The sequence below is a fragment of the Gracilinanus agilis genome, chromosome 2 (assembly GCF_016433145.1).
Source record: "Gracilinanus agilis isolate LMUSP501 chromosome 2, AgileGrace, whole genome shotgun sequence".
Taxonomy (NCBI): domain Eukaryota; kingdom Metazoa; phylum Chordata; class Mammalia; order Didelphimorphia; family Didelphidae; genus Gracilinanus; species Gracilinanus agilis.
Genome location: NC_058131.1, coordinates 321,735,665 through 321,762,558, shown reverse-complemented (window position 1 = coordinate 321,762,558; position 26,894 = coordinate 321,735,665). Strand labels below are relative to the sequence as shown.

At 39.9% G+C, this 26,894-nt stretch overlaps 1 protein-coding gene across 1 annotated transcript; it reads right to left on the bottom strand.

Moving 5' to 3' along the window:
- Positions 1-382: 382 nt before the first annotated feature.
- Positions 383-26,862, bottom strand: RBM18 (RNA binding motif protein 18). Its single transcript, XM_044664256.1, has 6 exons — positions 26,734-26,862; positions 24,576-24,694; positions 13,372-13,498; positions 11,084-11,170; positions 6,016-6,101; positions 383-784 (listed from the first exon to the last, which is right to left on the bottom strand). Exons 2-6 carry the CDS (start codon positions 24,686-24,688, stop codon positions 625-627), a joined length of 573 nt encoding a protein of 190 aa, XP_044520191.1. The 5' UTR covers positions 24,689-24,694; positions 26,734-26,862; the 3' UTR covers positions 383-624.
- Positions 26,863-26,894: the final 32 nt, after the last annotated feature.

Genomic DNA, 26,894 nt, shown 5'->3' with positions numbered 1-26,894 from the left:
GGAATTTAAAACATGAGAAAAGGAATGCTTAAACAGATAAATACCTTTTCTCTTCAGCAGAGAACTTTTCCTTTTCATTCCTTGTCTGAGTCATTTTCATACTCTAAAACTCTGGGGGGTACCTCGGAACACAATTGAAAAATAGAACAACAACAAAAGTGGATTCCGGTCACCTTCCATCACCTGCCCCTACTCCAGCCCCTGCCCCTGCCCTTAGGTGTTGAAGGCATGTAGGCAGAGCAGAATGCACATTTTCCCACCCCCACCTCTTGAAAAAGAGCACTTTGACCAATTGCTTTCTTGCTTAAAACAGTCAGCTTCTCTTTGTCTGGTATATTGAATAACATTTTTGGACTCACAAAATGCAAACAGCTCAGTCAACTAGAGTATCCCTGTGTTAAAGTCAGAGCTCTGGATGCAATCCAATTTATTCGGGATGGTGTTCAATTCTATACACACTTCGGGCAAGGAACAGCCATAAGAAAAGTTTAAAATGCCATGTTACAAAACTCTAACGTTGTGATTGTGCTCTTGGATAGTACCATTTAAATCTACAAAGTACAAAGGCAGAGGAGTTTAGGTGTATAAAGCAGGTTTCTTTGCTGCCATAGTTCTTCCCAACCATCATCTTCGAGACTTCCAAGCAGTTCGGGAGTAAGGACTAGTCCTTTTTTTATCTGGTGGTTTAAAGTAGGAATAGACAGGGGCTGCTGAGTACTCGGCATCAGGGTTTTCAGCCATCATTTTCAGCTTGGCTTCAATTGCTTTTATCTTTGCACTGACGCTGGAAAAAGAAGAGGAAAGGGTCTGTGAGTCAGTCAGTGATGGAATGATGATAAGAAGAGAGCTTATGAAGTGTTTTCATCCCAGGACGTGTCAATAATCCCATTTTACAGATGACAAAAACCAAGGCAAAGAGTGGTATAAGGATTTGCCCCGGGTCAGGCAGAGTGACTAGAGAACTGGCTTTGAAGCCAAGCTATTGGGCCCTCAACAAGTCACTTAACTCCTCAGTAGCCTAAGCAGGGGAATCTTCCTCAAAAGGAGCTCTCTATCATGAATAAAATCAGTTCCAGTTCCTAGGCCCAAGTAGATACTGAATGTCAAGAGTTGAAGCTTCAGCTCAGGTGTTAGGCCTTCTGATATCTGGAAAAGGGTTTCAAATCTTACTGCTTTTTCTCAATGGAGAGCAAAATTCATGTGTAGAGGACAACATTGACTGTGAAATTCTGGGATAGAGTTCTGCTTTTTACATTTTCTAATTTCATAACCAAGACCAACTCATTGACTCTTTCAGGGTCTCAGTTTTCTCCTTTCTAAAAGTAGGGAAAACAATCTCTGCATGACCTACCCCTTAATGTGATTGGGGCACTATGGAAATGTGATGGTTATAAATATTTGCATCTTTGGATAAGAAGACTTCATATAGGTATATATAAAACTGCTTGTTATTAGAGTGGATAATAATGCCCTTTGCCACTTTTAGAAGGAGAGATCATTTTGAACAGGGATAATACAACACCATGTTGCTTGACTTGGGGAGTCAGGAAAAACTGAAAATGCGGTCAGTATCATGAATTGATGATCAAAGACAATAAATGCTGATTTTCAGGGGGCAGCTGGGTAGCTCAGTGGATTGAGAGCCAGGCCTAGAGACAGGAGGCCCTAGGATCAAATCTGGCCTCAGACACTTCCCAGCTGTGTGACCCTGGGCAAGTCATTTAACCCCCATTTGCCAGCCCTTACCACTCTTCTGCCTTGGAGCCAATACAAAGTATTGGCTCCAAGGTGGAAGGTAAGGATTTTTAATTTAAAAAAAAATGTTGATTTGCTATAGCAGTGCAAGATGGAATGTTATTATCCTTTGAACCACTGTCAAAATAATCTTCCTTATGAAGAGATCTGGTTGTCACTCTTAAACTTTGGATCCTTTAGGTTCCTACAACCTGCCAAGTAAAATTCAAACTATTCTGTTTGGCATTCAAGCCCTTCAACAATTTGGTACCATCCCACATTTCCAGCTTCCTCCCTCCTTTCTGCATCCTTCTCCCTCCAAGCAAACTAAATGAGATTATTCTTGGAATATTTCTTGCCCTCTCTTGCCTTGATGACTTTACTAATGCTACTGACTATCTACTGAAATGCCTGTAATCTTTAGTATTTCTACTCAGTCTTTAAAACCTAACTCAAATGCCATGTTCTCCAAGAAGTCTTCTGTGATTTCCCACTAGCCAGAAACCTTCTTCCCCCTTTTAGGTCTATAATGAGATTGTTTCACATCTTTTTAATGAACTTATATAATATTTATAAAACAAAATATCTATACTTGTAGGTGTAGATACACTTGCAATATATTTTTACTGTTATTTGCATCTTATCTCCCTACTAGATAGGTGATAAGCTTCATTGCCTAAACTTTATCTTCTCTAATATCTAGCAGAGTGTTCTGCATATAGGACATTTGTTGAATGAATTAATCCAATAAGGGGGCCTCTTTGTCAGTCAACAAACAAGTCAAAGTACTGGACCCCCTCTGGAAAATTTCTAACTAATTTTCTCACCTTCCCATGTGCCTGGTCACCTCTCCTCCTCCTGTCAGCAGATTACTCCTTTGTAAGAAACAGAGGAAGATAGTGAGGTGCTGTCTTCTTGCATCCTGTCAACTTCCCTTAAGTCTGGGGCCCTGCTACCCTGGATTGAAAAGTCAAAATATCAAGGCTCCTAATGAGCCTCTTTAGGACATCTACCAGTAGGCAATTAGTCACTATCTTTTCCATACTTAGAGCTTGGATATTACGCCTTCATTTCCACTTATTAAAAACTCTTTCAAGGTCTAGCTCAGGTGCCACTTCTTCCATGAAGCTGTCTTGTATTCTCCTCAGCTGAAAATCATCTCTTCTTCCTCAAATTTGCTTAGAGCACTTTGTTGTACTGCTATGCCTTATGCTGATCACTTACTTGTGCGCATGCCATTATCATCTCTCTCCTAGACCATTTACTCTTTGTGTGATCCTAGGCAAATCAGACTTTCTAAGCTTCAGACCTTTATCTATAAAATGAGTGTAATAATAATTATGCTACTTACCACAGAGTTGTAAAGAAAGTGCTTTATAAACCTTAAAGTGCTTTCTAAATGTGAGTGATTGTCCACTACCTTGCACTTAATCGATACTTAATAAATAGTTGCTGAACTGAATGCTTCACAAATGCCAAGAGTCCTGGGAGAGACTAGGAAGACAATCTATTCACTGCCTTTGTCCAGCTTCCAAATGAGATATAGATTAAGAAAGAAACTGAGTCTCGAGCTCAGAGGAGCCTACATGGAGAGGAAACACAAACTTGTGAATTGAAAAAAATCTTTGGTATTATATAAGCCTGTCATAGGTCTACTAAAATCCAGGGGCAATTAGGAAATGTCATTTCCCTGGAACTTCTGCTACTTGGATACAAACTGCAGGGAAATGATTATCCATAAATGTACATGGATTTTAAGGAGAGATGAAAGTTGATGTTTCCTGTGTAGGAAAACAAGTCATAAGGAAACTACATATTACTGGGCAAATGCGTGAAATATAAGGATGACAACAGCTTGCACCCCGATTTTGCTCTTGACAATGTCAAAAGTGCTTCCCTGGAAACTCTTGAGGGGGAGAACCAGGATTCCTGATTCCTGGGACAGCTCTTTCCCTTTCACCTAGCTCCCTCCCTCTAAAGAAATCTAAGAGGCAAAGTAGATATGACCCAGAGACTGAAAAACATGGGAGATATTTATGAGAATGATAGCTTGGATAATGGGCAAAATCTCAGGACAGGGGCTTAAATTCATTCAAGTTTGACTCCTTGTTAACTATGTGATCTTAGGAACTCATTTTCCTTATATGTATAAAATGAGGGACTTGGATAGATGATCTGTTCCTTCAAGTTGTAAATTCTGTGATTCTAGAATACCTCACATTTATATAGTGTTTCAAGGTTTGTAATGTGCTTTTCTAGAAGCTAGTAAGTAGCAGAGTCAATACTTAAGTTCAAGTTTCTGACTCCATGTTAATATTTTTGAATTGAATAAAACACAAAGGAGATGATATTTAATTGGGGAAATTGTATATATACAGTAGAGAAACTGAAGACACACCAATAAGAATTTATTAAGCACCTACAGCTTGCCAGGCATGGGGCTAGGTGTTGGGAATACAAATATAAAGTAAGATAGTCCTTGCTCTCAAGGCAGAACTTTCTGACCATGGGGGAACAGAACATGAAAAGGCACAGAAATGGGATGGGGACAACAGGAAGTAGTCCAGGATGGAAGATAATGCTGAAGTTCTGAACCTGGGATACTGGAACAATGGTGGTGCTTCTGACTGAAAAAGGGAAGGGAAGAGAAGTGTGGTGCTTAGAGTATTTTGGATATGTTATCTTTGTGATGGCTCCAGGACAATGAGTTTGAAATATCCAGCAGTCAATTAATGAAGTAAGATTGAAATTCAGGGGAAATGTTGGGGCTAGACATATAGATCAGGGAGTTATTGACAGAGATGATACTTATGGCCATGGGAGCTAATGAGGTCACTATCAGAGAGAAAGTATATAGAGAAGAGTGGGAACTAGAGCTTAGAGCCACACTCATGGCTGAGATGATATGGATGATAAACCAACAAAAGAACTGGAAAAGTAGTTAAACTTGTAAGAGAAAAACCAAGAGAGGTGTCATGAAAACCTAGAAAGAAGAGTATCCAGAAGGAGAGGGTACTCAGAAGTTTTACATAGTTTGAGAAGAATGAAGAGTGAGAAAAGATCATCATATTTAGTAATTAAGAGATCATTAAATAACACTGGAAAGAGAGGTTTCAGTCAAATGATGAGGTCTGAAACCAGCTGCAAAAGGTTGAAGAGTAAGTGAAAGAAGTGTAGACATATTTTTCTAGGAGTTTGGCAGGGAGTATAGGATGAGAGTTTGAAGGAACAGTAGAGTCTAATGCAGGCAGTGACTTGAGCATGTTTGAAGGAAGTAGAGGAAGAACCAATAATTGAGGGGATATGTGTGTGATTGAAGTTTCAATCTGTTAGAGAAGAGGGGCTGGCCTTGTTGAGAAGGGCTCCCCATCTTTTTCAGAGCCTAGGGACAAGAAGGAGAGACTAGAGCACAATGTCAAGGGATTTTGAGAGGCTCCTGCTGAATGGCCTCAATTTTTTCAGTAAAATAAGAAAAGGTCCTCACTCAAGAAACAAGAAGGGAAAGTATGAGGAATGTGAGATGAGAAAACATTTGGAAGAGCTTTTGGAGAGAGGAAGACAGGGAAGCAATTAGGGAAGGGATAAATGGATTGATTAACTTGCTACAATTAGGGCCCAGTTAAAGTTGAATTAAATGCATTTATAATATATTTAGTCAGCATGGTTGTATGAATTCCTCTAATTCCAATCAACAGCATGCATAAGAATGGAAGCAAGAGAAAGTGGGAGAAAGCTAGGGATAAGATTTGACACACGGTGAGAAGTGAAAGGACCAAGGGCTGAGGAATTTCAGAACTGAGGACAGTATGGCCTCAGACTGGCTAACTACAGGGTCAAGACTGGAGAGAGGGGGAAGTGAAAGGCCAGCAGGTACAATGGTCTTAAAAATTACTGAAAAGTGGAGGGATCAGTTGTTGGATAATAGGTTTTAGAAAAGAGCCTGGAGTCAGAATGTGAGGGAATAGGAAGCCAATGAAGCTTCCTGAGTAATGAAGTGACATGTTGAACTTTGTGTCTTGGAACTATCAATCTGATTTTTATGTGGAAGACGGATCAAAAGGGGAGACAACAGTGGACACAAGGAGATCAATCTGGACATCTTTATATTTATTGAATAGTTATCAACATGACAAGAGGAAACACCCTTCTTTTTGATGGGGGGGTGGGGGGTGGAAAGTTTACTTTGTCATGGACAAAATTCAGGAATATCAAGACAGACTACAACATGGAGATGAAGTTTTGCCAAGACTTTGAAATTGCCTTTGAAATATAAAACCTTACCTTAAGTTGGACTGACTGGGTTCAGTGCTTGATGATGGCTCAAGACTGATTGGAAGGATTTTGTCATTCTTGTTATGATCATATCTCTGAAAGTAAGGAAAACAAGAATTACTTCATTTTGGCAATGACTGGACCATGATACTAATTAGCATTTATAATAGTATTTTAAGGTTTGCAAAGCACTTCATTTATTTCACGTAAGCCTCACAACAACTCTGTAAGGTATTTTTATCTACCAAATTTACAGGTGAGGAAATGGAGGCTGAGAGAGGGCAAGCCACATGTCCAGGGGTGCAAAGCTAATGTAGATAGGATTTGAATGCAGATCCTCCTGACTCTTAAGTCCAACAATCTGACTATTGTGCCGCCTTGTTGCCTTTAATTTGAAGCTTAAAACTAGCCCATATGTTAGTCAAACTTAAAACAATTTCACATTTTGACTATATGCAAAACAATACACTGCTCTGGTTCTAAACATTTAAGTTTAGAAACAAGATGAGAAGCTGGTTTTGATATAGCCTGCTTTCTTCTTTATCAGGAAGTTTTAGTCCTGAAATTCTCAGATGATACCCATATTGCAATATGGGTATATCTAGTATTCTCTAATTAAATTCTAATTTTACTGTTTCATCTTAAATAGTGTTACAGCTGGTCTCTGTCCACAATCCCTTTGTCTATTCACAACTCTCTCAAAATCATGGTCAGAAATGTTATGCTTGACTTTTACCTATGTTTGCTCAATCCTGCAAGTTTCCACTGCTTTGAGATGTGTGGAGAAGAACAGGAAATAAGTCTCTAGTTTTTGATCTAGAAAAATTCTATGGTAAAAGAGAAATCAGATTGTCAGAGGTGAAAGGGACTTATAACAGAAAATATTTTGAGCTAGATGGGACCTTAGAACAGTGATGGCGAACCTTTTCAAGATGGAATGCTGGGCCCCACCTCCAGATCTTGTGCTATGCCCCTCCCCGCCACATGCTGGGTATGTCTGGCCCCCCCTTACCCTACACAGGGGAGGGAGAAAGTGCCCCTATTGGGCTACTGGGCAGAGAGGCAGGTGATGTCAAAAAGATGTCATCAGGTCCAGTGGAGAGGGGGAAGGGAGCAGCTCCACCGGTGACCCTCTGCTTTTGTAGTAATGAACTGGGAGGGAGAGGGGGAGGGGACGGACAGTGGTGGGGCAGCAGAGTGCACTCTGCATGCCATGGGTTCACCATCACTGCCTTAGAATGTTACAACTGGAAGAGACCTTAGAACACAGATGCTGGAACATATATTGTTACAGCTGGTAGGGCTCTTATGACAAAGAATGTCTGAATACAGTATTAGCTCTTGGAAAGAATTTTGGAATATAGCATGTCAGCGCTGGAGGTCTCCTAAGAGGTCACAGAATCTCTATTCCACATGTTTTCTATGTCTGACTAGCACTTTAACACAGTTCCTTATATATTATAGTAGGTGCTATTTAATAATGTTTATTGAATTGAATTTTATAGCTAGGGAAACCAATTCTTTGAGAGAAATTTTATATCAGGGGAATTCCTATGTGAAATATAAGTAGAACTTCTCCATGAATAATAAATATAGCCTAGTATAGTGGATAGTATGCTGGTCTCAGGAATCAGAAATGCCTGGTTTAAATCTGACCTTTGACATGTACACAGTTTATGTGACCATGAGCAATTCACTTAACTTTTCTAGGCCTCAGTTTTCTCATTTGTACAATAAGGGAGTTGGACTAAATGGCCTCCAAGATTCTTTTCGGCTCTAAGTCTATCATCCTACATCATGAAACAGTAAATTGGGAATCCTTGGAGCTATTTATTGTAGGGAGATAATGCAAAAAAAAAAAAAAATAATGTCGTGAAGCACAGAGTCTCAAGTGAAACACAAGAATGACAACTTCTCATTTGCATTTTTCAACAGGATGCAGAACTTGGACATAACCACTGGTTCAACAAATGTGCCCTAGTCTTCCTTTGAGGAAAAAGGCACCTAGTAAGTTTTCTCTCTTGTTTCCATTCTTTGTAGAGGGAAGAGGGCATTAGTAGGGCCACACATGACCAGAAAAGGAAGTGGGTCATCACATAGTGAGAGTGAGAGGTAATATATACAATTGTAAAGCTTCACTATTACCTAGGAAGAATCAAAAAGACAAGAGGAATGCCTTACGCTTATTAATTGCTGATCCTGTATGGAGATTTACAAAAAGTCATGGATAAGACCCACATAGGATCTCATCCATCCAAAGGTATGGATGGGTTCAGGTAGATAACAAAGTAAATGCTTTTTCAGTAAGAATATATCATGACAAAATTGTGGAGTTGCTAAGGTTCTGCTTCAAAGAAGACACATGTTGGGACTCTATGAGTACTCAAAATATTTCTAATTGTCTTTTAGCAGAAAACTCTAAAATTAATACTTGATTAATATGATTACCTAGTTAACATGGATAGTTTTGTTTACAATTGAGCTTTGAGAGCAAGGAAAGCAATAACCTTCAATGAGTCAGCTAATTATTCATTCATTCAACAAAAATCTGTTATATGTCTACTTTGTAATAGGTGCTGGGGAGATAGAACAGCTTAAACTTCTATCATGCTTTGTGCTTTACAAGGTTCTTTCTTCATAACAACCTGTAAGTCTGGTAATAGATGATAAACTGAACTGGAAAGGTTTAATTAATTGTTACACAATATGGTCAGTTTGCACTTGAAGTAAGACTGTTCTGATTTCAAACTGAAGCTTTTTCTACCATATGACAATGGGGTCAGAAACTGATCTCAAGGAACTTACAGTCTAGCAGGATGTTTTCAGAATAAACCAATGCCATCAAATTAAGGAACCATAGATCCATATAACAGTTTAGGGGAACAATGTTATATAGTAGCTTTCAACAGTCAAATGTTTAAAGATACTAATTTATAGTTTTAGGGATCCCTTCTTGTACCCTATCTTCTCCCTCCCCAAGGAATGAGCATTTCTTTCACCACCTCAGTTCTAGCTAACTTGAAAGGAATATGTGGTCTGAATGTCCAACAATTCAATCTTTGGTCTAAGCTCTTTTAGGTTACAATCCTCAAAGCCCAATTCCTACATGAATTGTCATGTCTTGTTATTTAGAAGAAAAACAGAAATCCAAAGCCCCATGCCACTATCCAATTCTCAAAAGCTCTGAAATAAGCATGCATGGGTGCTTCAAATTCTTAGGAACAATTTGCTTTCCAAAATCTTAGGAAAAAGAACCACTTGTGGCCAAAATGTAGGAAGAGTCTAAAAAAAAATCTCAAACGGGAGAGGGATGCCTCAGAAGAAAGTGCTTCTTCATGTCTGAAGATGGAGAACCTGATGTCCATTTGTTGGGGATATTACAGAAGTGATTTCTATTTAGATGAGAGTTGGACAAGATGACCTATTAGGGGGTCTTCCAACTCTTAGACTTCATGAAGGGCATTCATTTTTATTTAGCATGAGGTAGCACTAGCATGTGAATATTGGACTTGGAAGTCAAAGGACCTTGATTTAGAGTTCTGGCTCTGACATCTGCTAATTGTATGATGCTGGGCAAAAGTAACCACACACTTTGCCAATCATTTAAATATTCATTTATTAAGAGAGTGGAATAGTGGATAAAAGGACAGTCTTGAATTCAGAAAGACCTGGGACCAAGTCCTGCCTTTGACTAGTACTAGCTATGTGACCACAGGCAAGTAATCTAACCTTTCAGTATCCCAGGATACCCATCAGAGGAGAGTTTTTGTTAATTGGACTTTTCCACATCAATGATTTCACAGGTCTGGACCAAAAACAAATCAAAAACATGGAGGACATCGTGCTAGGGACATATATACAAAATTAAGACAATCTCTGCCCTTGAGGAACTAGAATTTTATGAGAAGAGTCTAAGAACTCATACACAGTAAGTATAAATTCTAGAAAAAAAGAATCTGTGAGGGCAGAGAGGGAGTGCACAAATAAATGGATGATCAGGAAAGGCCTTATGTAGGAAATGGTACTTGAGCTGAACCCTGAAAGGAGGGAGCCAGTCCAAGAAGTAGAGATGATGATAGAGGGAAATGCAGTCATGGCGGACAAAGATGAGATAAAATGTGTACAGGTAATATAAAGGGGGTAAGCTTGGCTGGAATTCAATTATATGAGAGAAAAAGATATGAAATCAGTCTAGAAAGCTAGATTAAAGCCATATTGTAAAACTCTTTAAATGTAAAACAGAGGAGTTTATATTTTAGCTTACAATTATTTAAAAGGGAGTCACCAAAGCTTTTTGAGTAGTGAAATAGAATGGTCACACAGCCTCAGATTTTTTTCATTTATACAATGGGGCTAAAATATTTCCTATAAATCCTAAACTGTTATAGAAATGCAAGATGTTATTATTAAGTACAGTAAATATCTTTATACCTATTTAACACATGAAGAAGCCCAGGCTCTGAAATCTTAAGTGACTGGACCATGATAAAGAACTAGTGTCTGAAGTAGGATCTAATCCAGGATCTCCTGATTCCAAGTCTAGCAATCAGTCAGCCAGTTAAAAAATAGGACTGTGCTAAGCACTGGAAATACAAATAGTGCAGAATAACAAACAGTTCCTACCCTCTAAGAGCTCACATTCTAATGGGGAGGACCACAGCTTAATGAAGAGCTTCATGGTGGAGATCAGAAGTCATTTCTAAATGAACACCCAGTTGGCTGGGGCACTTTTTTATTTGCAACAACAACTAGCTGTTAAAAAAAATTTTTTTTTTTTTTAAAAACCTTTACCTTCCATTTCAAGAATTGATAGGAAGTACCAAGGCAGAAGAATGTCTGGAGTTAAATGACTTGCTCGGGGTCACATAGCTAGGAAATATCTGAGGCCATATTTGAACCCAGGTCTTCCCAACTCCAGTGTGGCTCTCTATCCACTGAGCTACTTAGCTACCTCAATAACTGGCTAGTCTTGAATGGTAGCAAAGACTGCCCCTGCTGTCAAAGTGCCTGACCATTGTTTTCAGTCTTTTTCACCTGAGATGCTTATATTTTTATATTTCTACTGAATGGGATTCACCTTGACTTGAGCATGTGCCCACCGTACCACCAGCTTCTTAGAAAGGGCCAGCTTGCCATTGAGACACTGGATGGCTTGCTCTGCTTCCTATATGGGGAAGAGACCCACATTAGTAAACAAAATAAATGTAGATCTGTTCTCACAAGATGACTTCAATTAGGGGAACTGAAGATGACTCTAGCAGAATTGCTTTTAACAAGCAACTGACCAATGGCAAAGTGATATAGTGGAAAGAATACTGACCTGAGACCAGGGAACCTGGGTTCTAGCCCAGGTTCTGCTGCTAACTTCCTTTGTGACCATAGGCAAGTCACCCTGCCCCTCCCTGCCCACCCCAGGCTTGAGTTTCCCCATCTGTAAAATGAAGGAATTGAATTAGGTAGTTTCTAATATTCTTTTCAGCACTAACATTTCAGTATAAGGCCTTTTCTAGCCCTAAAAATCTAAGTTTTAAGGCTATATCAAAAAATTAAAAAACCAAAATAAAAATGTAGTACTGCTATGCATTTCTATCTTGAGGCCCTTCACTGACTATAAGTCAATATTCCCTAGGGGTCAGGGGGCTCTACCATGGCACTGGACCATTCTCGGCACTCTATGTAGTACTGCTTTCAGAAACCGTGGAAGTCAAGGAAACTCTGGGCAGGAAAAAGCAGGAGTCAGTCAAGGAGACGAAGAAGGTGGACTTGTGAGTCAATCTTTGCACCTGGTTTTCAGAAACAAATGTTTTCAACTACTGAAAACACCCTTCCTTTTCAAGGAGCAAAGAGGCTGAAAGGAATTCCTGAACCTGAATTTTAGCTGGCCTAGGTCACCCCCAGGAAACTTGGCTGTATGTTCCTGCCCTACCAAACATCCTTGCCCAATATGTGTTGACCAAGTTATGATCTGAAGGGCAATCAGCCAAGTGTCTATTTCATGCATGTACTGGGGATGAAAAAGCCATTGAGGGAAAGGAAACTATTGAGAAGGGAGGTTTGGGATAGAGCATCAGAAGTTTTGTGTGTGTGTGTGTGTGTGTGTGTGTGTGTGTGTGTGTGTTTGACTGCCTTCCTGGGTATCTGAGATACCCTCTTTTATCTGGGATAGGTCAATGTGACTCTTTCCTGCCCATCACAGAGCACACTTGGCTGGAGGGAGAGACAAGGGACACTTTGTTTTGGTAAATGTGAATGGTCACTGTGCCTTGCCTGCTTCTATGCCGTATATTATTGAGTAGGATCTTTGGGAGGTGGTGGTGATGGCAGAGGTGGGACAACCCAGGCTATTTACTTCAGAGGAGGTGGAGGCAAACCATATTGAAAGTATGAATGCTAATATTTTCTTTTATCACTGATATGAAAGTAGTTTCATATTCACTGTCTCATTTTATCATCATAGCTACCTTCTGAGGTAGTCAAAGTAGGTACTACCTCTATTTTATGATGAGGAAACTGAAATGTAAAGCGAGGAATGGTCACGAATCAAGTTCCAATGATGGTTGGAACAACCCTGGATGTCATCTAATCTACCCTTCATTTTACACAAGAGGAAACTGATTCCTGGTGAGGGAAGATGATTTGCCTGCAGTCTTGGGAATCTTACCTGGATCTTGGATTTCCAGGTCAGAACTCTTTCCACTACATCAGATTGTCAATAAGTCATGCAGAAAGTCCTCTGAACACTGAGACAGTGCTCTCTCCAGCTTCCTTGCCAAAATGGTGGCCGTTTTCAGTGATTCCGAATCAAAGAAAGTACCCATCACATTCTAATATCTGGGAAAAGTCAAGAAGAGACCCAGAGTATACTCCTTTTTAGGAATAACTGTTTAAAGGTAATGTTTTCCAGCTCAGCTTACTCAAAAAATCACTTAGCAAAGAGCCTTGATTGAAAAGGATAAGTAGCAACATTGTACCAAGCAATGTTTCTATTTGTAAAGTTCATGATCAAAGCCTCTCAAAGGAATAAGGAAAAAAGTATCATGGCTAAAGTTAAGATTGTTTCTTGCTGTGTACACACACACACACACACACACACACACACACACACACACACACACGTTCCTAGAGGGTATGAGGGTAAGGAAAGAATGCTGAATCAATTATAATAAAATGTGATTTGTGGGTAGTCCCCCCACAAGGCGCTCATAACTCAAGGCCCAGAAGCAAAGCTGGTTTAGCTGGCCAGCCCCTGAAGGATGACTGAGACTGCTTGAACACCAGAAAGGCCAGTTTTATGCCAAACATGTGACCCTGTAGGAAGTGATTGAATAAGTTTCAATGAACACACTGGTGAGAGAGCACAGGTACCTGTTTGGTTTCAAAGTTGACAAAACAATACCCTCGGGGCTGTCCTTCCAAGGCACCAGATTTGTGGAAAAGAAAGTCAAATTGCTTTACTTTGCCAAATTTCTGAAGGAGTTTGAGGAGGTGGTACCTGTGGAGAGAATAATATCAGTCAAGGACAATTTGCAAAGAACATACCACATTTTGGCTAGCGACTTATGATGAAATAGAAAAGGCCAAAGGGGCTGAGAGGAAGATACTTTACTCCACAGATACTTAATGTTAACAATCTTAATCCACAGTGGAAGTTTTCATTTCTGAGGTACTTTCCTTATGACAAAACTATGAAGGAAGTTGTGGGGGTACAAAGAGGCCTAGACTTGGATTCTGAAGTCCTGGATTTGAGTGATGACTGCCCTAGGGAAGATCATTTCTGTTTTCTGAGCCTTGATTTCTTCACAGAAAGGCATCTATTAAATGCCTAAGTGCCAGGCAATGTGCTATGGTTGAGGATACAAAGGCAGAAGAGGAGCTGACATTCTAATGGAGAAGATAGCCTGTACCCACAGAAGAATAGATACAAAATGAATACTAGTTTGGGGAGAGGGAAATTACAAATATGTGAGAGAAAGAACACTGGATTTAGAGGAAGAGTATGTGGGTTCGGTTCCTGGCTGTTTACTGTATGTATGATTAGAGGCAAGCCATTTCTCTCAAAGTTTAGTTTCCTTCATCCCTCAAAATGAGGGAGTCAGACTAAATGATTTCTGTCCCTTTCAGTTATAAATGTTATGATTCTATGATCATCTTCCTCTATTAAAATAAGGTGGTTGACTATATATCTTTAGTTTTGATTGTAATTCTAATTCAAGTATTATTTTTATTTTGCTGATGAGGAAACTAAGACTCAAGGGAAGTAGCCTAGTTGTTGACAATACTAAACACTGGAGCCTGGACTTGAACCCAGAACTTCTGGTGCTAAGTCTAGCTCTACCACACCCTTCTGGCATTTAACACTGCACCCTGTCCAATGATGTCCTATTTTGTTTGGCAAACAAAGTTGTTTGCTTCTACTTGGAATTGTGACTAAAATTATTGTAGTTCTAACATAAAAACAACCCCCTCCCCCATCCACAGCCAACAGCTGTCTGGCCTGCAAGCTCCATTTGTTTTCCTTTTGGACAAGGACTCAAAAATAGTGTCGATTTATTTATTTTTAATTTCTTGGCAGTGGAGTGATATTTGTAAATAACTACAATACCACCAAGAACAAAACAAAACAAAAAGCTTCAAACACACACACACAAACACACACACACAAACACACACACACACACACACACACACACTCACACAGCTTTTCCCATCAGATAAGGGCCCTTCCAAAAGTCTAACCACCATCAGTAGCATTTCCATAATGGCTTGAGTGCTATTCCCTGATGTGAATGAACACCAAGACAATGGTGAGCCCCAATTTGAGTGGCTGGCCTGGTGCAGAGGTAGGGAACAGTGCCAGTCCTTCTGAATCATCCCTGAATAATTAGCCAGATACATGGGGCTGTTGAAGAGCTGAAGTCATGGAGGGCCAAGGAAGAAATTTAATCCAGACAAGGGTGTTCACCCCAAAGCTCTTGCTTGCCTCTTCTGCCCCTCACCCCCTTCCCTGGACTCCTTAACTCCAGAAACTGTTTGGTTTCTATAGAGCTTTTCAAGTTATTCAAACAGATGTGGCCTCAACAGGTTGCCTCGGCCAAGCTCAATTTCCACTTCCTGTCATCTGATGTTGAGGGTGAGACAAACCAACAGCTCTCCCATTTCCTTTTCCGCTGGTCTTCCTCCTGGCACCCTCCACGCTATTCAAACTGAGAGTCAAGGCTCTCTCTAAACAATGCTGTCCCTGGGATACTAAAAAGGTATCAGACCACATGCTAAATCTGTTATTACTGGGAATTCTACCCCATAGGGAGCTAGTAATGTTGTCATAGCCTCATTTATGTTCATGTGTTTTTCTAGGCAAAATTCATCAAAAAAAGGGTTCTTAAGTAAGGGTCCCTTTTAAGGAAAGTAGAAGATACAAAATGGGATTTTGCCCTTTGCATAATCTGATACTAATGGACATGAACAGCACATTTCCTTGTGTTCCCAGGGGGCAAGGAGATATAACACAGGCCTAGTACTGGATTTCAGGCTCCCAAGATACACTGCTGCTCCAGGCTACCTTTCCAGCCTAGTACAATATTTCTTTTCACATTATTCTACAATCCAGCCAATAGACAGCAAGCTAGTTCAAGCTCTGTATTTCTCTGACTCCATATTCACACAGGTGCAACCCATTTCTGGCATGCCTTACCTCCTCACCCCTCACTTTCAGGATTCTTTTTTCCAGCTCAGGTGCTTCCTCCTCTATGAAGGCTTCACTAATCCACTAGAACAGCGATGGGCAAACTTTTTAAAGAGGGGGCCAAAGGAAAGGAAATGCTCATCTGTCAGTCTGTTTTTAAAGCAACTCTTTCGAAGTTTTATTGTATTGTATCCTACTCATTGTATTCCTCAGATTAAGAATAATGTCATGGCCAGATAGAACATTTCAGGGGGCCACATCTCACCCTTGGGCTGTAGTTTGCCCATCACCGCACTAGAATAAAAGTTGTTTTTTTTTCTCCGCAATTTTTCCTAGAGTACTCTCTCTGGATTTCTTTATCCCATTACACTTGATTTTCCATTTTGCTTATTTACTCTAACTTGCAGGTAGACCATAAAGTCTTAAAGGGATTATGCCCATTTTGCCTTTGTTGGCCAGTGCCTTAGAGTGACTGCACATAGTAGGCACTTGAAAAATGTTTACTGAATCAAACAGGTATTAATCCAGCATTTCAGGGTACTTGGGAAAGGTGACAACTATTAATTCCTCTTTTCTCAATTGCTCCTGAGACATCTCCTGCTAGTGAGAATGTGGTAGTCAAGTTCCTATGAGGAAGGAAAGGGGTTAGTTATGATACACTGTAAGTACAAGTATTAGTTTACTCATTTTTCTGGAAAGGTGGGCTGTGTGTGGAGTCTGTAGATTTCATAGACTGATGAGCTACAAAAGCCTCCAAAATGCCTTGACTTTCAGCTGTGACTTCTATACAGGGCATTCTTTAAATCTACTGCCTACCCAGTAACTCTCTACTTTGTGCCAATACTGGGCTGTATAATGTCAGGTCAAATCAGTTTTCTTTGGATGTTTGTAACTGACCCAAGGGCTACTATAGGTGGGTCATCCTTTCTCTAGCTCTGTTCTGCTTAGTAGCAGGAAGGTAAGGTGACAGGCATTTCCTAGGAAATGAATTTCATTCTAATCAGAAAGAAACATGCCGACAGATTATTCTTTGAAAAGCTATAACAAACACATTTTGCCCAAGGAGTAAGACCTTAAGAGTTCAGGAACATCTGTGAGGTCTATGTCTTTCAAATGCTCCAGGATCCTTTTCTTATTTGATTATTTCTCGAAACTATCAGAACACTGGAACAAAAGGAATTAACTGTTTACCATTTAGCTTCCTGGAGATGGGGACTGCAAACCCTGATAGTGGACTAAGCCTGAAGAGGCTTATTCTCACATCTGCAAGCACTTCTATCTGCTGATGAAGTGGGGAAGGGGGAAGGGGAGAAGGAGAGCTCATTAGTCATCAGAAACTGGCTCCATTTAATGAACTGTGGTCATCACAGTATTTAACTGTAGAATAATAGCAGAAGATAGCTCTGCATCAACCCCTTGGAGAAAGGCTCTCTCACTCTGTGGTCACAATCATCTATGTACTCTTACTGGCACTTTTTCAATGTACAATTGTGGGACTAGATGAAGAAGTTTCTGTGATATTGTACAACCTGGCTGCAGTTTTCACCTGCACAAATTCTCACAAATTCTCTAGTACAAGCAAACTGGATTCCTAGCTGACTCCTGGACATGGCCCACATATAATTTTGGGCCTCTATGCCTCTGTTCAGAAGGCTCTACTCTCCCTCCCCTTAATCTCCCAATCAATGCTGGCTGACATTCCCTTCAAGGCCTAACTAACATAACACCTCCATGAAGTCTTTCTTGAATTTCTCACAGTGGAAGATGATTTTTCCCTCATGTGATTAACTTCATAACAGTTTGTATTCTATTTATTTATCTTCTGATTTTTCTTATACTTCTATAGATGTCTGATCTTCCTTCCTTTTTGAGAGGGATTGTATCCTATTTATTGTATTTCCCTCAGTCCCTGCTTCAGTGTGTGGTCTGTAATGGCCAACATTTTGGTGTAGGGGAAGGTTGGCAGGGCATGGAGTGGGGATTTCTGGGTTCAAAACCACTACAATCCAGCTGTTAACCTGGGCAAGGCACCTCATTGAACCATTTTTCTCATGTAGAATAGGGATAATGTGTCATAGAAGAGCATAGGGATGAGTCAGAACATCTGGGTGTGAATTCTGGTCCTGAATGGTTACCTGGTGCCTTTGGGAAGGTTTAAAACTTTACAGACCTTCAGTTTATTCCTACATAAAGGCCTCAGTTTCCTTTATCTCCAGCAGTTTTATATAAAATTTCAACTGTACTAAGACTTTTGCAAAACATTACATACACAGACATAGGCATAGACACACAGACATGGCAATATCTCTAATTATACAAACGGATGGCAAAGTTTGGGAGGACGATAAAATTGAAAAAATGCCTCTTCCTGCTTTATTGCAGACTTAGACAACTATAGTTATAGAATATTGCATGTATTGTTAAACCTAGTTGTTTCAAGAAATTACTTTGATGGGCAAGGGAGAGGGAAGAGATCATAACATCACCAATTTAGTTAGAAGGGACATTAGAAATAGAGGCCAACTTCCTTGTTTTATAGATGAAGAAATTGAGGCTCAGAGACACAGGGTCAGATAGATACTAAGTGGCAGAGGTGGGTTTCAAATTCAGATCTTTCTGACTCTGCAACCAATCTTCTATCTATTATACAATCATGTTCAGAAATGAATGTGATGCTCTAACAAAAAAGATATCAACAAAGATAAGATGAAAATTTTGAAAATGTTATGGGAGGTCCCTGGGGTTGATGCTTCAAGGTAGGAGGTAATTTTCAATATTGGGCATCAATGAAGGCTTTATAGAAGAAGCATTTCAAAGAATTATAGTTTAGAAGTGATCTCTGAGGACATTCAGTCTCATTCAAAATTGAAGCACAGAAGTCCTCTATAACAGAGGAATCAAGTCAGAGCCCTCAAAACTCCCTGGTGTATGGTTCAAATCAGATTAAAATGTAATTAGGAAATATTTAACAAAATAAATAAAAAACCAATACAGCATAGATGTTAGTTTGTGATTTTCCAAGATCATATGGAGATTGCAGACATGTTTTCATTTGAGTTTTCATACCATTGCTCTAGATCCTCCTCCAAAGTGTTAATTTAACTATTTCTTTAAAGTTTCCAGGGAAAGAACATTTATTACTTCATGTGGAAGCCCATTCTACTTTTGAGCTAATCTAATTATTTGGAAGTTTTGTTCTTTCCCTGAGCCCAAATCTACCTCCAGTAATGTCTACACAATGCTCTAAATTCTGCCCTCTGGGGCCAAGCAAAACAACTATACTCCCTTGTTCAAATAACCTGGGCTTTAAAAAGCATGGGTAGGATTTCAACAGGGCTTTGAGGGTGGAGCATAGGGGGCTATCACAACCATTTTACACACCACAGTTTATAAGATATGCTAGAATAATGACAGGCAGAGAGCCAAGACTCAATGAGAAGGGGCATCTGTCACGGTTCATGTAAAAGAGGAGGAAGAGGTGTGGAAAAGAGCAAGGATATGAGTAGGGAATCAAGATAAGAAGGGGATGAGGAAGGAGAATGCAGCAGGAATCAGCCAGTGATTTGTGGGTGACAAGGGAAAGCTTCATGCAGAGCAAAATCCAGTATGAGGCTCAAAGAAAGTATCAGCAGGAAAAATCTGGGAATGAATACGTTAATTAGGCCAATCAGGCCCTAAGTTGTACAGGTGTCTAAGTCATTAATGTTATCAGCTGGAAGGATGGGAATGAGGGTGCTGCAGTGGGAAAGTGGCAAATCTGCATCACTGATGTTAGCTGCTTTAATGGATAGGAACACTCAATGACCCAACTTTTGACACAAATTAAATGGCAAATGCCAAGTTCAATGTCAGGATGCCTTTGGAACAAAGATCTCATTGCATGGAATAAACTAGACACTGTTTTCACCCTTCAGATTTCCATTCTTATAGCAGAGTTGGGAATGAGGAGCAGGGCACATCACAGTGCTGGGTATGCCAGAAAGGGCTCTTATTATTTTAATAAAAACTACCACCTAAACAAAATCTTGGCTGGATCTTACATTTATTGAGCTATAGACAGCACTGTAGGCAGAATGAACAGATAAAAGGATTTAGAGCTGTAAGAGATTTTAGACATTATCTAATTCAACCTCTCATTTTACAATCAATGAAATCAAGATCCAGAATTCTAGACACAAGAACTTGCCCAGGGTAATAAGTCACAATAAATGCAGAGCTAAGTTTAGAGTCCAGGCTCTCTTGATGCCAGGTCTAGTGTTTACTACTATACTATGTTACATTTCTGCATCTATGTCACAAAAGCAACTAATACTGAAACTACCATGGTTTTTATAGTTGTTTGATGATAGCTAAGATTGGTCAGTTTTAAGAAGTAAAATTAGAAAGGCAGCATGGTATAATGGTAAAGATAATGAGGTTTGAATCCTATTTGAATTAAATTGAACCTGCATTTTATTCTTTCAAAGCTCAGCTCAAATGCCATTCTCTTTCAAAAGGATTTTTTCAATTTCCTTTGTGGTCAATGCCCATTGCCCAATCAGGATCCTGCTGCATTCCTCCCCTCCCCCGGAAATACAAGCTTCTTGAGGGCAGAGATTTTCTCACTTTTGTCTCTGTATCCCCAATACAAAGCTTATAGATACTTAAGTCTGAGTTGATGTATGTTCTCTTGTCATTATATATTTGTGCTACCCACTTCATCATTACTAGAAAACAAATTTTTCTCATGTTATCTTCTTTAAGACAATGCAGGTGTCAATTTATATTTGTCATCTTATCTCAACTGGGTTCTCAATGCAGCAAGACAATCCTTCAATTTCTCTCTAATTGATTTCCACTAACCAAAGCAATTTTCCCAAACCTTCCCTTCTTTGAAGTCATCCACACCACCACCACCCAAATCCTCTTATTTGAGGACCTCAATTCATACTTCATCAAAAAAATAGAATTCATGTGATATCTTTCTTTTCTCTCCATCTCACAAACCATTTGAAATTAGACTGTGAGCTTCTTGAGAGCAAGGGCAATTTTTTGCCTTTCTTTAGATCCCCAGGGCATTGCATGGCAACTGGCAAATAGAAGGGGTTCTATAAATATTTGCTGATCTGACATCATCCCCCAAACTCTCTTCCTTTGCTGAATCAGTCTTCTGAGGAGGTGCCATTTTCTTTAAATGCCAACCTTTTTATACTCTGATTCTCATTTTTTCTGATTGCCCCAACTGCTATTCCCATTCTTTTTTTTTAAACTTTCCCTATTAACTAGTTCCTTTTTATATGCCTACAAACGGAATGTCACATTATAGTACTTATAATATTTATCTCTTACCACACTCCTCCTCCTTTGAACTTCTCCATTCCTGTCAATGGCACCATCTTTCCAATTACCTGGGGTTTATAACCTCAGTACCACTTTCTCAACTGTCTAAGCAGATTCTTTTCTTTCTTTAAACTCTTACTTTCTGTCTTTGAATCAATACTGAGTGTTGGTTCTACGGCAGAAGAGCAGTAAGGGCTAGGCAATGGGGAGGCAATAAGCAGCTAGGAAGTGTCTGAGGATAGATCTGAACCCAGGACTTCTCATCTCTGGGCCAGGCTCTCAAACCACTGAGCCACTTACTTGCTTCCTATCCAAGTAGTTTCTATATCTTGTTTTTATCCCCATATTATTTCTTACAGTTGTCTCTTTCTCTCTACTCACATTGCCATCTGATTGATCCAGGATTTTACTGCTTTTTCTCTAGAGTAGTGTAATAGCTTTCCAATTGGTCTCCTTGCCTAAAATCTCTCCCCTCTCTAATCTGTTCTTCACACAGCAGCCAAAGTAATTTCTTAAAGTGCAGGTCTGACCATACCTTCTTCTTCTTCTTCTTTTTTTTTTTTTTTAAATTTTAAACCCTTAACTTCTTGTGTAATGACTTATAGGTGGAAGATTGGTAAGGGTAGGCAATGGGGGTCAAGTGACCTGCCCAGGGTCACACAGCTGGGAAGTGTCTGAGGCTGGATTTGAACCTAGGACCTCCTGTCTCTAAATCCACTGAGCTACCCAGCTGCCCCCCCATACCTTCTTACTTAAACTCTAATAGTACCCTTTTACTTGAAGGATAAAATATAAATGTTCTACAAAACTCTTCATAAACTGACTTCACTCTCTTTGCAGTCTTATTACATTACCCCATTCCATATACTTTACAATGTAGCCAAACTACTGGCTCTCTTGTTGTTTCTCACATAAAGCACTACAATTCCCATCTCTGTTCCCTAAACTGTTTGCTGTCCATGCCCAGAATGCGCTCCCTTTTGACCTCCACCTCATGGAATCCTAGGTTTCCTTCTGCAAGAAGCCTTTCCTGATCCCTTTAGTTCCTGGTGCCTTCTCCAACCAATTTTACTCTGTATATGCTTCATATATACTGATATTTGTGCAATGTTTCTCAACCAGCATTTGGAAGGCTATCATGTGAGAGACAGATTAGCCTTGTTCTGTACGGTACCTGAGGGCACAAGTAGGACAATGAGTAGAAGTTGAAAAAGAGGTATATAAATTTAGATTTGATATAAAGACAAACTTTGTGAGTCAGAACTATCCAAAAGTTGAATGGACTACCTCTGAAGGTGGCTAAGTTCCCCCTAACTCAGTGATGGTGAACCTTTTAGAGACTGAGTGCCCAAACTGCACCCTCATGCTGCATATGAACCTCCCCCTTATGCCAGACAGGGGTGGGAGGAAGTGATCCCATTGGGCTGCTGGGCAGAGGGGCAGGTGATATCCTCACAAAATGGTAGAGAGAGGGATGGGAGCAGCCTCCTCTGGGACACATATTATAGGTTCACCAACACAGCCCTAATTAGAGGACTTCAAAGAAGGTATTGACAACCACTTGGTGGGTATGTTGTAGTGGGGATTCTTTTCCACCAGGGGTTTGGACTAGATGGCTGCTGAGGCCTCTAGAAGCTCTAAAATTCTGTGGCTGAAAATACCATAGAAATGAAATCAATCCTAACCCATATTTAATCACTTCTGACTCATTTACATCTTTTGTTTCTGGCCCAAACCCTGCCTGAAGTATAGTTCTCTTCTATTTTCACCCTTTGTCTACCCCTACTCTCTTTACTGTTGGATCCTTTTCCAATAGTTGTTTCTGGGTCAGGAGCTGCCCTATTTAGACCATTATCTATCATGAGAATCAAAGGGTCCCTTGGGGGAAAAGGACTCCCTTTTCTTTTCTCTCCAGGAATGTGGTCTATTGCATAGTACACTGGAAAGAACATTCACTGGTATGGGAGTCAGGAGAACTGGGTTCTAGTTCCAGTTTAAATACCATACTTTGTGTGACCATGAGAAAATTATTTCTCATCTCTGGGTCCTAGTTTCCTTGTTGGTAAAACAAGGGAATTGGACTCTATGGCTTCTCTGGGCCTCTTCAACTCTAACATATGTTAACACTATGCTCTAAGGCTCTTTTCCGGTTCTAACAGAATATGTTATTCTAATAGAAAATGATTTTATTCCTGTTTCATATACAACTATGAGTTAGTGTAATGAGGTCCTTCTCCACTTGATGGCAGGAACACTTGTGCTCCTCTTTGGAAATGATTTCATTATCTGGAAGAAAAGTTCACCATAAGTACTGACTGATAAATATTAAAATGGTTAGTCTTTTCTTGAGTAACAGAAATAGGGAGAAAATGTTTAGCAAAAGTAACAACAAAAAAAGTACAATAAAATAACATAGATCACAAGAACACTTTTTGAAGTTAGGCTCCCAACCCAAACCATACAAAAGATCTATAACGTATTCAAATTCTCTAATAGAATGAGGGCTTCAGAGTGGGAAGAATAGGATAGAGGAGAGAAAGAGTATTAGTCTTTGAAGTTGACTGGTTTCAAAAGGTCCTTTAGAAGTAAAGATTTTTCAAAGAAGTAATAATTTGCCACAGAGTGTGAGTTTGGGATGCATTGTGTGGTTTGTAAAGAGCATTTTATTTGGTATCAGAAAACCTGAGTGTAAATTTTGTCTCTGCTACTTACTAGTTGTGACCTGGGACAAGCCACTTCATCTCTTTAGGCCTCAGTTTCCTCATCTGTAAAATGAAAAGTTTGGACTAAATGACCTCTAAGGTTTATTTCCACTTTAAATCATATGAACCTATTGTTTTAAGGATTCCTAACCTGCTGGCTTATTACCGAAAATTCCAAATTTACACAAAGAGAGAGGATTAATAAACATGCCAAATGTATTAAATCTCCAAAGCAGCTGAAGGGTTGGGGTGGGAGAAGGAGACACATCCTCAGAAAACCCAAACCCTTATTTTTTCTTCAAAAATTTCATCAATATTTCTCCTTTTGCACCTTTGTTCATATTATTCTCTATACCTGGATTACTCATTTCTTCCTTCTTTGGTCCCTCTCCCCTAGTCAAATTCAAGTTTTATATTTAATTTACATTTAAAAGAATATAGAAAATACCACATTTTCTAGGAAACCTTTCAAACTCTGTCAGCTAGAAATAATTTTTCCATTGTCAGCTCACTCAGCATTTTATACACTGCTTATGCACTTACCAGATTCTAATATGTGTTACCATAGTTGATTTAGAACTATAAGAAACCTTACAGGTGACCTAGTTCAACTCCCTCATTTTATAAATAAGGAAGATGAGGCCCAGACATATAAAATCTATTAATTTATATTCATGTTTCATTCCCTCCAATATAGGTACAAATTCCTTGAGGGCATAGACTGACTTATTTGTCTTTGTGATCTTCCAGTGCCTAGCAGTGTGTTCTGTACACAGCAGGCTCAAAATGCATTAATTGAATGAACACTCCTTCCTTATGTTAACATCACCATTTATAGTTGTTGGAAGAAAGCCATTTAGACTCACTCTGTGATCTTAGGGTCCAGGTTGCCAATCCATAGTCGATGTCCCTCTTGTAGGGAACCCTCTGAAAGGATAGATGCATTCTCCAGGGGAAGAGTTTTGGTTTCTGCCTCCATCAATCCCTATAGAATTTCAAATGAAACAAGGGGAGGATATTTAGTTAAGAAAATAAGACTAAATGTAACTTTTTGGAGGAGGGTGGGGATAGGGGTGGGCAGAGATGAAGTTGAGAGATAGGAGAAATCAAAACATAAAATTTTCCTTCCTGGTACTTTGGTAAGTCCCTCTAAGATCACTGTCATATGAGCAAAAGATTTTTTGTCCTGATGGGGATTTTCAGGCCAAGAAGGGATCTTGGTAATCCACTCAGTCCAATTCCCTTCTTTAAAAGAAGAGGGAACAGAAGTAGAAAAGTAATTAGCTCAAATGTGATATGAATCTAGGTCCTCTGACTCCAGTCTAGTCCTCTTTTTACTATAAAATATTGCTTTCAAAGCAAGGTGGCAAGACCAACTGATTTCTTGAAATTCCTTCTAATTTCTATGAGTTATGATTAACTGTTTCAGTTATTCTAACCATGAGGCTTTAGCACCAATATACTTCAGGGACAGCTCCTTTGGAAGCCCTGGCAAAGAAACTCTCCATATGAAGTATTGAGAATGAATAGGTGGAATGCCAATAAAACTTAAGCTTGGTAATTCAAATATAAGGTTAGATGTGCAGTTAGTACCAAGTGTCATTCAAAGCAAATATGAAAAATTTGGTAGAGGGATTTTGAGAAACTTCTTTTAAGTGAGATTGCATACTGAGGCATCTGAAGCATCAATTGACAAGTATTAAGTGTTTACTATCTGTCAGGTACTTTCCTAAGCACTAGGGCAAAAATCAGTCCCTGACCTTAAACAGTTTACAGTTTAATGGTGGAGACAACATGTAAATAAATAGCTACATACAAGATACATATAGAGTAGATGGAAGATAACTTTAAGGGGGGAAGCTTTAGCAACTAGAGGTGAACAAGGGGATGAGGAAAGGAGTCCTGAAGAAAGCTTTGAGCTGAGTCCTTTGAAGGAAGCCAGGATTTAAGAGTCAGAGGAGAGGTGAAAGAGCAGTTCAGGAACTGAGGATAGCCAGTGACAAAATACAGGAATGCTGTGTTCCAGGAATAGCAAAAATATGTCTGGATAGCAAAGTTTGTAGAGGGAAGGAAAGTGTAAGAAGTCTGGAAAGGTAGGAAGATGCTAAGTTGTGAAGGGCTTTAAATGCTAAACAAGGGCTTCCTATCTGATCCATGAAATTAATAGGGAGTCACTGGAATTTGAGTTGGGGTGTGTGTCTGTGTGTGACATAGTCTTCAGGAGAGATGAGGGAATGGAGTTGCTCCTTGCCCTTGCCTCAGGCCTTGAAATGTTCCATGTTATCCAAAGCTGTACATCCTTCAAGATCCCAGGAAACTTTCTGGCAGGTCTTAAAAACACACAGGCCACTTCTGAGACATAAAAAAGGAGTCTGACATATGCTACATTTTCAGTTTCAAGGCCCTGTGGTTTTCAGCTGAATGGAAGCTCATTTTTTGCCTTTTTATCCAGAGAGCCTTGAGCAATGCCATACACATAGTAGGTAATTAAACATGATCCTGGATTTAAACTGGTTTATTGAAATCTCTGAAGAATTGTGGTATTTCAGTTGGAGATGGATTCTTATGGATGATTAGGATTAGAAAAAAAAAGGCAAAGATGATGGAAAAGGAGCCAGGGCCATTCAGAGATATATGCCATATCATGGAGTTTGGGAACAGCATTTAAAAGGTAGCACAGTGTAGAACAACACACAGCAGTAATAAAAGCAGAGGATAGCACAGGGGTGGGAAGGAGTGATGGGAGGAAAGGTGTATATATAACAAATGCTTGGTGAACTAAAGTGAAGGGAAGGAGAGGTGGAGATGGGGTGGAAAAGGAAAATGTGTAGGAGTTGCCGTAAAGGGAGTACAGGCAGGGTAAGAGAAAGCAAAGAGAAAGAGAAGAGGAGAGGGAGGCGAGAGAGTGTGGGGGGTGGGAATAGAATAGGTAAAAGGAGCAAGGAGGAACAGTCAATATAGGAAGGGAAGAGGGAGGCAATGGTTGACAATTCGCGGGGGAGTCGCAGGCGGGCTTCAACTCACCCTCTGAGCTCAGGCCTGATCCCCCTCGGCTCCTCCCGCCGCTAAGGCGGCTGCGGCTCGGGACTCCACCGCCTGACTCCAACTGCCAGGCCCCGGTCCCGACCTCCCTTCTTCCCCTCTTTGACTCCGCCACAGTCACCGGGGATGCGCCTGCGCAGCTT

Bases quoted from the DNA above. Each gene is read 5' to 3' on its own strand.
- RBM18 (XM_044664256.1), bottom strand. From the start codon at position 24,688: ATGGAGGCAGAAACCAAAACTCTTCCCCTGGAGAATGCATCTATCCTT. The intron at 11,171-13,371 runs GTACCTGTGCTC...TTCCCCATATAG, and splicing joins TCAACTTTGAAACCAAACAG to GAAGCAGAGCAAGCCATCCA. The intron at 6,102-11,083 runs GTGAATCCCATT...CCTTACTTTCAG, and splicing joins GGGCACATGCTCAAGTCAAG to AGATATGATCATAACAAGAA.